Below are 12,603 nucleotides of genomic sequence, written 5' to 3' on the forward strand. Positions count from 1 at the left end.
ATGCTATTCCTCCCCCTCCCCCCACCCCACCACAGGCCCCAGTGTGTGATGTTCCCCACCCTGTGTCCAAGTGTTCTCATTGTTCAGTTCCCACCTATGAGTGAGAACATCTTTTTTTTTTTTTTTTTTTTTGAGATGGAGTCTTGCTTTGTCACCCAGGCTGGAGTGCAGTGGCGCCATCTTGGCTCACTGTAACCAACCTTTACTTCCCGGGTTCAAGCGATTCTCCCGCCTCAGCCTCCTGAGTAGCTGGGATTATAGGCGTATGCCACCACACCCAGCTTATTTTTGTATTTTTAGTAGAGATGGGGTTTTACCATGTTGGTCAGGCTGGTCTCGAACTCCTGACCTCAAGTGATCTGCCTGCCTCGGCCTCCTAAAGTGCTGGAATTACAGGCATGAGCAACTGTGCCAGGCCAAAACCCGAGTCCATTTTGCAATGAATTTTTTCCTAGCTCATACCTTGAACACAATTTTTTTTTTTTTTTTGAGACAGAGTTTTGCTCTTGCCCAGGCTGGAGTGCAACGACACGATCTCGGCTCACCACAACCTCCACCTCCCAGGTTCAAGCGATTCTCCTGCCTCAGCCTCCCAGGTAGCTGGGATTACAGGCATGTGCCACCACGCCCGGCTAATTTTGTATTTTTAGTAGAGACAGGGTTTCCCCATGTTGGTCAGGCTGGTCTTGAAATCCCGACCTCAGGTGATCCGCCCACCTCGGCCTCCTAAAGTGCTGAGATTACAGGCATGAGCCACCACGCCTGGCCCCTTGAACAAAATTTTTATGAAGAATTTTATTTAGAGAATTACTTAATCCAGGTCCTAAACTTGCCAGATCTGTTGGAAATTACTCAACAACTGAGGGAAAATCAGAAAACTTGTTTAACTCATGCATTAATTTTGTCAGTTCTCCATTTCACTGCATAATGGGCTGCCTGTGAGCACCAGTGCTAAATCATCAAATATTACACTACATCAGTGCTCAGAAATAACATGGTACAAATGTGTCTCCCTTGGCATCTAAACTGATTTTTCAGTTGGGACATCTCAGAGTTCCTCTTTGAATTACTACTTTGGCCTGCCATGGCACACACTGTTTCATGTTGTCAGACGGAAACAGAAACTGTTAAAGGGCTGTGTTAACAGCCACATACTTTAAGTAAAAGTAAATACTCTTAGAAGCATTCCTGTTTGAATCTTTCTGCAGAATGCAGGCACCCAATTTCAAACATCATTTTCACTGATAGGTTACCCTTTGAAATGAAAGCTTTGGAATGAATATACTGTTAGATACTTTTGATGCATTCTAAATTATTTTAGATTTTAAAAAGAGCCCACTGGGCTTTTGGCATAATCAGGCACCAAAGTAGCATAATAGCAGCTTAGTTTTTATCCATACAGGTGCTTTGATACTTTTTTTTTTTTAGTGTCAGAAACTCCTGAGAAGCTTTGAAAAATGTTCCTCAGTTCTTTCAAAAAGGTTGTGTTTCCTTGAAAGATCCAGCTGAGCAGAGATCCCACTGGCTCTACAGTGAGCCAAACGCTGCAGAATGTTTCTGTACTCATTACCTTTATCCTAATTTTAAATAAAAGCCTAAATTCTTCCATTTTATAGACTGTCAGATGGCTTTCCCATAGAGGAATTTCCATGGTCAAAATTTGCAGCTTCATTCCCAGGTGCATCTGGGCACCTAAGAGCAACACATCCAGCACACCCTAAAATCTAGAAGAAGAGTAACCTTGTGCTTCTGCCCACTCTCCACCTCCCATCCACTCAGCACCTTCTCATAACTCTTTGTACAAAGGCGACAGGAAAGGGATGAATGAGAAGGGAGTTTTATCCATGTGTCAGTGGGGGCAAGCTAGTTATTAATTCATATGAAGCAATGTTTACAATGCGAGATTTTGTCTAGCATCTGCCACAAAGAAGCCATCTTTAAATAATTTATAAAATAATCTACATGGATTCTTCTCATGAGTCTAGGAAAAAGCAACCAATTTTTGTTTGTACCATGTATTTGGCTCCTCAATGACTATTAAATAGTACAAAACTGAGAATATCTAATTGCTTCCAAAAAAATCTTGGGGAGGTGAGAAGAAGAAAATCTTCTTTATCGTGTTTGCTTATTTTCTCTTCAGAGGCAGTTTAAAATGCTGATTATTCATTACCTTTGCCTGCTGAGTTCCACACAGACCCAAGCAAAGGAATGAGAAGGAGTGTAAGTGGGAACCCATGTGAACACTCAGACTTTTTTCCAAGACTTCTCCAATTTCCACTAGAGATGCTTCCAAGTGGTCCCCTGAATATTGTGAAAAGGTCACCAATGGTTGTGTAACATCTTAATATTCTATATTTCTAGGAATGTTTGTCGGATAAATCAGAACCTAGAACTTATGCATGTCATTTTAAAGAACTCTCTCTCAGCCACAGGAATTAATATCTCATTGTGTTTTGTCTAGTGCTCTTTCATTGAATATAAGGATTTTAAGCTGATATATCGGCAGTATGCAGCTCTCTTCATTGTGGTTGGAGTTAATGACACTGAGGTAAGATAATAGAAGAGCCCTTGGAAAATGCAAGAATTTCTTTCTACTTGCCTCCCTAAGAATTATGACTCTCTTGATTTTTTTTAAATGGAATCTTGCCCTGTTGCCAGGCTGGAGTGCAGTGGCGTGATCTCAGCTCACTGAAACCTCCACCTCCCAGGTTGAAGCGATTCCCCTGCCTCAGCCTCCCAAGTAGCTGGGATTATGGGCACGTGCCACCACACCCGGCTAATTTTTTGTATTTAGTAGAGATGGGGTTTCACCGTCTTAGCCAAGATGGTCTCAATCTCCTGACCTCATGATCCGCCTGCCTCAGACTCCCAATTTATTTTTATTTTTATTTTTTTAAGAGACAGGCTAGAGTGCAATGGCACAGTCATAGCTCACTGCAGCCTTGAATTCCGGGGTTCAAGCAATCTTCCCATCTCAGCCACCTGACTAGCTGGGACTGCAGGCTCACCCTCCCAAGCCCAGCTTATTTTTTTGCTTTTTTTTTTTATTTTTTATTTCTTTTGTATTTTTAGTAGAGACGGGGTTTCACCATGTTAGCCAGGATGGTCTCGATCTCCTGACCTCGTGATCCGCCCGCCTCGGCCTCCCAAAGTGCTGGGATTACAGGCGTGAGCCACTGTGCCCGGCACTTTTATTTTTTTTTAGAGATGGGATCTCACTGTATTGCCCAGGTTGGCCTAGAACTCCTGACTTCGAGCGATCTTCCTGGCTTAGCCTCCCAAGTAGCTGGGAATACAGGCACAAGCCACTGTGCCTGGCTAGGATCTTGGTTTCTAGCAAGGATGAGGAAAGCTGTGTGGAAGAGAAATATCTAGGATGTTTCTTGGATTAGATCAGGAGCTTGCAAAGTAGAGAAGCCCCAAACCACAGAATGCCTTTTTCTGTTGTAAGCAATGCCAGTGCCCTGCCCTTGTTCTCTTGAACAATGAAGCAGGTCAGATAAGTATAGAGGCCAACTGATTTTGGCATCATGGGCTGATATATCAAAAGCCAGAGAAAACTATAAAGATGATTGTATGGTGATTACATCACCTCAAATTTATTTAGTTCACCCCTTCACAAATGCCACTCCCAAATCAATAGCACTTATGGCCATGGAATCCCTGAAAGGATGTTTTAGATCTAACTGAAATATTGATTGGTTGTTTTTTATCCATGAACCAAACTTTGAAGTGGTTTTCCCATCTTCACAGATAGAAAAATGATGGTATGAAGAGCCTGAAAAATTGTTTAAGCCAATTTGTGGTAAAGTCAGGAAATAGATCTAAGAACTCCAAATGCTAGACACTAAGATTGTAATCTGGCTAGATTCATCATAGACTTCAAAAAAAAGAAAAAAAAGATTGTTTTGGAGACGGAGTCTCACCCTGTCACCAGGCTGGAGTGCAATGACATGATGTCGGCTCACTGCAACCCCTGCCTCCTGGGTTCAAGCGATTCTCCTGCCTCAGCCTCCTGAGTAGCTAGGACTGCAGGCACCCGCCATCATGCCTAGCTAATTTTTGTATTCTTAGTAGAGACAGGGTTTCACCTTTTAGCCAGGATGGTCTCGATCTCCTGACCTCATAATCCACCTGCCTCAGCTTCCCAAAGTGCTGGGATTACAGGCGTGAGCCACCGCACGTGGCCTAAATTTTTGAAGACATGGTCTCTCTCTGTCACCCAGGCTAGAATGCAGTGGCACCTTCACATCTCACTGCAGCCTTGACCTCCTGGCCTGAAGTGATCCTTCCACCTCAGCCTCACGATCCTGAGTACCTAAGACTACAGGTGCACACCAAGATACCTGGATATTTTTACTTTTATTTATTTGATTTTTTTTTTTGGGGGGGGGGACGGAGTCTCGCTATGTCACTCAGGTTGGAGTACAGTGGCACGATCTTGGCTCACTTCAATCTCAGCCTCCCAGGTTCACGTGATCCTCCTGGGTTCAAGCAATTCTCCTGCCTCAGCCTCCCACGTAGCTGGGATTACAAACGTGTGCCACCATGCCCAGCTAATTTTTGTATTTTTAGTAGAGATGAGGTTTCACTATGTTGGCCAGGCTGGTCTCGAGCTCCTGACCTCAAGTGATCTACCCATCTCGGCCTCCCAAAGTGCTGGGATTACAGGCATGAGCCATTATGCCCAGCCTATTTTTTTATTTTTTGTAGAGAAGAGGTCTCATTATGTTGCTGAGGCTGGTCTTCAACTCCTGGGCTCAAGTGATCCTCCCACCTCGGCCTCCCAAAGTGGTGGGGATTACAGGTATGAGCCATCACACATGGCCTTTTTGTTTTTTAAGACAGGACCTCGCTCTGTTTCCCAGGCTGGAGTACAGTGGTGCCATCATAGCTCACTGCAGCCTGGAACTCCTGGGGTCAAGCCATCTTCCTGCCTCAGTCTCACAAGTAGCTGAGACTACAGGCATGCACCACCACACCTGGCTAGTTTTTAAGTTTTTTGTGGAGACAGAGTCTCACTGTATTGCCTAGGCTGGTCCTGAACTCCTGGCCCCAAGCCATCCTCTCACCCTGGCCTCCCAAAGTGCTAGGATTACAGATATGAACGATGACATCTGGCCAAAAAAAAAAATCCTAGAGGTTAAGGTTTATCTACATTTCCCCTATTGATAAGCATCTTTTAAACAAGTGAGTGATAGAACTGTTCTGAATATTTGTCAGTGGGAGGCTACTTTCCTCACATTATCGGTTCACCAAGCCACATGCTCTAAAACCTGGAAGCTGACTGGGAAGTTCTATGTCTGGTTTACATGAGAGCGACACTAAAATTGATCGTACCTTTCTTCTTTTATTTTAGAACGAGATGGCTATTTATGAATTCATTCATAACTTTGTGGAAGTTTTAGATGAGTATTTCAGCCGAGTGGTAAGTCTAATGGCTAAAAAATGGTTTACTTCCTCAACCCAGTTTCCCAGAAATTGAGTCTCTTTGGATCTATATCAAGAACATGTGTTAATACAGAGTTTTAATAAGTAAAAGTTAAAACTTAAGTGATGCCAAATTTTCTTTATCTTTCCTTCTGGTTTATCCAAAGTGTTACAAGCCTATACATGCCTGAGATCTTTATAAAGAACAGGAAAAAAAAAAAAAAAAACCTCTTATAGCTGGGCGTGGTGGCTCACACCTGTAATCCCAGGACTTTGGGAGGCTAAGGCAGACAGATCACGAGGTCAGGAGATCGAGACCATCCTGGCTAACATGTGAAACCCAGTCTCTACTAAAAATACAAAAAATTATTTGGGCGTGGTGGCGGGCGCCTGTGGTCCCAGCTACTCCGGAGGCTGAGGCAGGAGAATGGCATGAACCCGGGAGGTGGAGCTTGCAGTGAGCCGAGATCACGCCACTGCTCTCCAGCCTGGGCAACAGAGCGAGACTCTGTCTCAGAAAAAAAAAAAAAAAAAAAAACCCTCTTATTTGTTTTCTCCCAATTATGAGCTTTTGCTATCTGACTTGCCCCCTCTTTTCTTCTTCCCTCTGCTTTCTTTTTTTATTTTTTATTATTTATTTATTTATTTATTTTTTGAGACAGAGTTTCGCTCTTGTTGCCCAGGCTGGAGTGCAGTGGCATGATCTCGGATCACTGCAACCTCCGCCTCCAGGGTTCAAGCGATTCTCCTGCCTCAGCCTCCGGAGTAGCTGGGATTACAGGCACGTGCCACCACGCCCAGCTAATTTTGTATTTTTAGTAGAGATGGGATTTCTCCATGTTGGTCAGGCAGGACTCAAACTCCCCACCTCAGGTGATCCGCCCGCCCACCTCAGCCTCCCAAAGTGCTGGGATTACAGGCGTGAGCCACCACGCCCAGCCCCCTCTGCCTTATTTCCTAAGACACCAGAACACTTTTCGCCTCAAGAATCATTCCCATCCAAACCCTTGTTTTGAGGGTCAAAAGTCAATTCTCCTTAGAGAATATGTGAGCTCCTTTCCAAAAAATCTTTTTAAAGCCATTTTAATAGCTATATTGAAATATATTTTATGTATAATACAGTTCACCCATTTAAAGTGTGTAATTGGCCGGGTGTGGTGGCTCACGCCTGTAATCCCAGCACTTTGGGAGGCCAAGGCAGGTAGATCACAAGGTCAGGAGTTGAAGACCAGGCTGGCCAAAATGGTGAAACCCTGTCTCTACTAAAAATACAAAAAATTAGTTGGGCATGGTGGCACCTGCCTGTAATCCCAGCTACTTGGAAGGCTGAGGCAGAGAATAGCTTGAACCCAGGAGGCAGAGGTTGCAGTGAGCCAACATCCCACCACTGCACTCCAGCCTTGGTGACAGGGCGAGACTCTGTCTCAAATAAATAAATAAATAAAATAAGCTGGGCGTGGTGGCTGATGCCTGTAATCTCAGCACTTTGAGAGGCCGAGGCAGGCGGATCACGAGGTCAGGAGATCGAGACCATCCTGGCTAACACGGTGAAACCCTGTCTCCATCCTGGCTAATACAGTGAAACCCTGTCTCTGCTACCCATACAAAAAGTTAGCCGGGCGTGGTGGCGGGCGCCTGTAGTCCCAGCTACTCAGGAGGCTGAGGCAGGAGAATGGCGTGAACCTGGGAGGCAGAGCTTGCAGTGAGCTGAGGTCACGCCACTGCACTCCAGCCTGGGCGATAGAGCAAGACTCCGTCTCAAATAAATAAATAAATAAAATAAAGTGTATAATTAAGCTGGGTGTGGAGGCAAGCACCTGTAGTGACAGATACTCAGGAGGATGAGGTGGGAAGATTTTAGGAAATTTCATCACCTGACAAAGAAATGTACCCATTAGCATTTCCCCCTCATTATTCCCTTCCACCCACACCAGGTAACCAGTGATCTATCTTTTTTTCTTGGTAAGTTTTTTATTTTTATTTTTTATATTGATACATAAGAGATATAGATATTTTCAGGATACTTGTGATAATTTGATACATTCATATAATGTATAAAAACCAAATCAGGATAATTAGGATCTCTGTCACCTTAAATATTTATATTTTCTTTATGCTAGGAACATTTGAATTATTCTCTTAGCTATTTTGAAATATACAATAGATTATTATTAACCATAGTCACCCTACTGATTTATCAAACACTAGGTCTTATTTCTTCTATCTAATTGCATATTTGCACCCATTAATCTACTCTCTTCATTTCCTCTTTTCCTCTTCCTTTCCCAGCTTTTGGTAACCACCAATTTACTGTCTATCTTCATGATATCTCCTTTTTTACTTCCACATGAATGAGAACATGTGATATTTGTCTTTCGGTGCCTGGTTTATTTCACTTAACATAATGACCTTCAGTTCCATACATGTTTCTGCAAATGATAGGGTTTTGTTCTTTTTTATGGCTGAATAGTATTCCATTGTGTATATATACCATATTTTCTTTATCCATTCATCCATTGATGGGTGCTTTGGTTGATTCCATATTTTGGCTATTGTGAACAGTGCTACAATAAACATTGGACTGCAGACATCTCTTAATGTATTGATTTCCTTTCTTTTGGATATATACCTAATCTACTTTCTGTCTCTATAGATTTGTCTGTTCTAGATATTTCATATAAATAGAATTGTACAACATGTGATTTTTGTGTGACTGGCTTCTTTCATTGAGTTAGTGTTTTCAAGATCCATCCATGTTATAGCATATATCAATACTTCTTTCCTTTTTCTTGCCAGATGATATTCCATTGTATGGATGGATATACCAAAAATTTTTTTTTTTTTGAGACGGAGTTTCACTCTTGTTGCCCAGGCTGGAGTGCAATGGCGCACTCTCGGCTCACCACAACCTCCACCTCCCAGGTTCAAGCAATTCTCCTGCCTCAGCCTCTCGAGTAGCTGGGATTACAGGCATGCTCCACCACGCCCAGCTAATTTTGTATTTTTAGTAGAGACGGGGTTTCTCCATGTTGAGGCTGGTCTCAAACTCCTGACCTCAGGTGATCCGCCCGCCTCAGCCTCCCAAAGTGCTGGGATTACAGGCGTGAGCTGTTGCGCCTGGCCGGATATACCAAATTTTTTTATCCATTCATCAGTTGATGGACATTTGAGTTATTTCCAATTTTTGGCTATTGTAAATAATGCTTATATGAACATTCATGGATGTGTTTTTGCATAGAACCATGCTTTCAGTTCTCTTGGACTACCTAGGAGCAGAATGTGGTAACTCCATGTTTAACATTTTGATGAACTGCCAAACTGTTTTCCAAAGTGTTGGTGTGATTCAAATTGCCATCAGGAGTGCATGAGGGTTTCAATTTCTCCACATCCTCACCAAAACTTGTTATTATCTGTCTTTTATGTGATAGCCATCCCAGTAAATGTAAAGTGGTGTAGAGGCTAATGAATTGTAGTTGTCATTTGTGTTTCACTAATGGATAAAGATGTTGAGCATCTTTTCATATGTTTATTAGCCATATGTCTATCTTCTTGGGAGAAATGTCTGCTCAAATCCTTTGCCCATTTTTACATTGCATTATTTGTTATCTTATTGTTGAGTTGCAGGAGTTCTTTATATATTCTGAATACAAGTCCCTTATCAGATATATGATTTGAAAATATTTTCTCCCATTCATTTGTAGATATTCAATTGTTCCAACATCATTTGTTCAAAAGACTGTTCTTTTCCCCCAATGAATTGTCTTGGCCCCCTTATCAGTAAATCAATTGGCCATAAATGTAAGTGTAAATAAACACTTCTGGCCTCTCACTTTTGTTCCATTGATCTCTGTGTCTAGCCTTACATCAGTAGCACACTCTTTTGATTTCTGTAGCTTTGTAGTAAGTTTGAAACTCACCAGTCTTTTAAAAAAGAATCAGTGAAGATGTTTTACTTTGCTACCATAGGCCTTCCTGAGCTTTAGTTAGACATTCTTGAGAAGTAGAAGCGGCACAAGCTTATCTTTTTATTTTTATTTTTTTTGAGACGGAGTTTTGCTCTTGTTACCCAGGTTGGAGTACAATGGCGTGATCTCGGCTCACCACAACCTCCGCCTCCCGGGTTCAAGCGATTCTCATGCCTCAGCCTCCCAAGTAGCTGGGATTACAGGCATGCACCACCATGCCCAGCTAATTTTTGTATTATTAGTAGAGACAGGGTTTCTACTTTTTCCATGTTGGTCAGGCTGGTCTCGAACTCCCAACCTCAGGTGATCCACCTGCCTCAGCCTCCCAAAGTGCTGGGATTACAGGCGTGAGCCACCACACCTGGCCAGCACAAGCTTATTTTATAAAGTTGTTTTATTTCATTTCGCGTTTAAATAAAAACAATTAAGGAATTTTTCCAAGCTTCTTCCTGAGGCAGTGAGCAGAATGTGCTCCATAATTAGTAATACTGTGTGCACTAAAACCCAGAAAGGGTAAAACTCCGATTAGGAAGTTATGTCTTCAGCCCACCTCCTAATGCCAGAAGTGAGGTTTGGCAAAATCCTTCTTCATGGGACAGTCAGCTAGCCTGTCTTCATTGTCTTAGTGCAGCAGTTCTCAAAGTCTGATTCCTGGACCATTAGCATAAGTTGAGAACTTGTTAGAAATACAAATTCTGGGCTCCACCCCAGACCGTTGCATCAGAAGCTGTAGGTTGAGGCCCAGAAATCTGTTTTAAGAAGCCTTCCAGGTGATTCCAGGTGATTCTGGTACATGCTTAATTTTGGTAATCATTGCCTTAGTGCATGAGGCTTGCTGTCAGCGGTTTTTGTTTTTTTTCTTTTTTCTTTTTTTTTGAGATGGAGTCTCGCTCTGTCACCAGGCCGGAGTGCAGTGGCACGATCTCGGCTCACTGCAACCTCCGACTCCCTGGTTCAAGCAATTCGCCCGCCTCAGCCTCCCGAGTAGCTGGGATGACAGGCACATGCCACCACACCCAGCTAATTGTTGTATTTTTAGTAGAGTTGGGGTTTCACCGTGTTGGCCAGGATGGTCTCGATTTCCTGACCTCTTGATCCACCTGCCTCGGCCTCCTAAAGTGTTGGGATTACAGGCGTGAGCCACCGCGCCCGGCCGCTGTCAGCCTTTTCTTGATTCAAGAGTTGGTGTTGGGAACATGCCTAGTGGTCTGTGATGTGGTAATGCATCTAGCCAGGAAGGGGTTGGTGCCTTCCAAAGCTGAAAGAGATCAAGAGGTGGTCATTCCGGAGACTGGCCTTGGGGACAGAGGACATGGAGACTGGCTTTAAAATCTATCTCTGTATTGATTGCTTGGCAAGAGGACCATAGACCAGCACTGTTCAGTAAAACTTTCTGCAGAGATAGGAATGTTCTGTACCTGTGCCATCCAATACAGTAGGCATTAGCCAGATGTGGCTCTTGAGCACTTGAAATGCAGTTAGTATAACTGAGGAAACGAAGTTTTAATTTTACTTAATTTAAATGTCCACATGAGGCTGGTGTTTACCATATTGGGCAGCGTAGCTCTAGCTTCTTACCTTGTGATGACCACTCTCTTGTTTAGACGGACTAGTTGCAAGTCAGGGTCTCTGATCAGAGCTGACCATGATTAGCCATTTCAAGGTGACACCCACCAAGAAGAATATAATTTCCCAAAATAAAAATGTTCTAAACCTAGGAGAATAAAAAGTGGGTACAAGTACTATCATTGCTAAGGTTTAAAAAATTACTATTATTATATTCAGTAACTGAGAATAAATAGCATATTGCTGAATTATAGGTATAATTTTAGGGAGAGTCAGTGACCACATAAACCACAAAAGTAAAGATTAGAATTTAATTTCAGCCAGGTGATTATGCAGGACTTGGATGGTAGGTACTAAGGGACGACTTGGCTTAGGATCAAACCATAGCAAAAAGAAGAGGAAGAGGGAAAAGAGCACTATGGGAAAGAAAATAGGATCTGTCCCCCTCACAGAGACGGCCTTGTCATGTAAGATTTATTTTTAGGTTTGTGAATTTTAAACATTCTTTCTGTGGCTATTTTTAATCTTCAAGAATTTCCAAATCTTAAATTTGGAGATCAGTCTCATGCTGTCTGGGGCTGAGAGACGCATCTCAGCATCACATTTTTAAAACAAAAAACCAACCCAGTTAGCTTCAAAGGAGGCAGCTTTGCCAGAGGTGAGGGTTGTTGCTGTTGAAGAAGTGATATCGGGATTTTCAGTGCTGCATTTGACAAACCTTAAGTCCTTTCATATTTGAACTTAATTCTCTTTGCTTTTTTCTTCCTCCATACTTTTTTCACTGCATAAATATCTATTTTATTTACAAAATTTTAAAACATATAAGCAAAGAGAAAGAGGAAAGTGAATACATGTAGTTATGCATTTGTCTAAACCCATAGAATGTGCAACTGCAGAGTGAACCCGAATGTAAACTGTGGAATTTGGGTGAGAATGATGCAGGTGGGGAATGCTGATCATGGGAGGAGGCTGCACATTCGGAGGGACACGGGGCATGGGATATCTGCATACCTCCCCCTCAATTTTGCTGTGAACCTAAAACTGCTCTTTAAAAAGTAATGTATTTTTTGGCCAGGCATGATGGCTCACACCTGTAATCCCAGCACTTTGGGAGGCTGAGGCAGGTGGATGGCTTGAGCTCAGGAGTTCAAGACCAGTCTGGGCAACATGGCAAAACCCCCGTCTCTACAAAAAATACAAAAATTAGCCAGCTGTGGTGGTGCACACCTCTAGTCCCAGCTACTTGGGAGGCAGAGGTGGGAGGATCACTTGAACCCAGGAAGCGGAGGTTGTAATGAACCAAGATCATGCCACTGCACTCCAGCCTGGGCGACAGACTGACTCAAAATAAATAAATACTTTCTTGAAATAAATAAATAAAATAGATTTTTTTAAGTGAGAAGAAGATCATCAGTAAGCCCATCAGTTACTGATAACTGCTGTTAGGTAAATTTCCGTTTAGACTTTCTATGTCTGTCTGTAGCTATATAACCATATATACCTTGACCTTTACACATACATACATAGGATAATACTATGTATACATTTTGTAACTTTTTTTAACAATATGTGAGTACTTACATGTCTACATCATCATTTGTGGATATGCTACGGTTTACTTAATTAGTTTCCCTCCTTGATA

The 12,603-nt window shown here is 42.6% G+C and overlaps 1 protein-coding gene across 3 annotated transcripts in view; it reads left to right on the top strand.

The window, feature by feature from the left end:
- Positions 1–12,603, top strand: part of AP4S1 (adaptor related protein complex 4 subunit sigma 1) — a 66,813-nt gene that overhangs the window by 38,284 nt on the left and 15,926 nt on the right. For all 3 annotated transcript variants that reach the window (XM_003780692.4, XM_024231587.3, XM_063715816.1), the window contains exons 3-4: positions 2,462–2,548; positions 5,360–5,428. In XM_003780692.4, coding sequence (XP_003780740.2) covers positions 2,462–2,548; positions 5,360–5,428 — 156 coding nt within the window. The remainder of the gene's footprint in view (positions 1–2,461; positions 2,549–5,359; positions 5,429–12,603) is intronic.

The sequence above is a fragment of the Pongo abelii genome, chromosome 15 (genome assembly GCF_028885655.2).
Source record: "Pongo abelii isolate AG06213 chromosome 15, NHGRI_mPonAbe1-v2.0_pri, whole genome shotgun sequence".
In the NCBI taxonomy this organism is placed as follows: Eukaryota; Metazoa; Chordata; class Mammalia; order Primates; family Hominidae; genus Pongo; species Pongo abelii.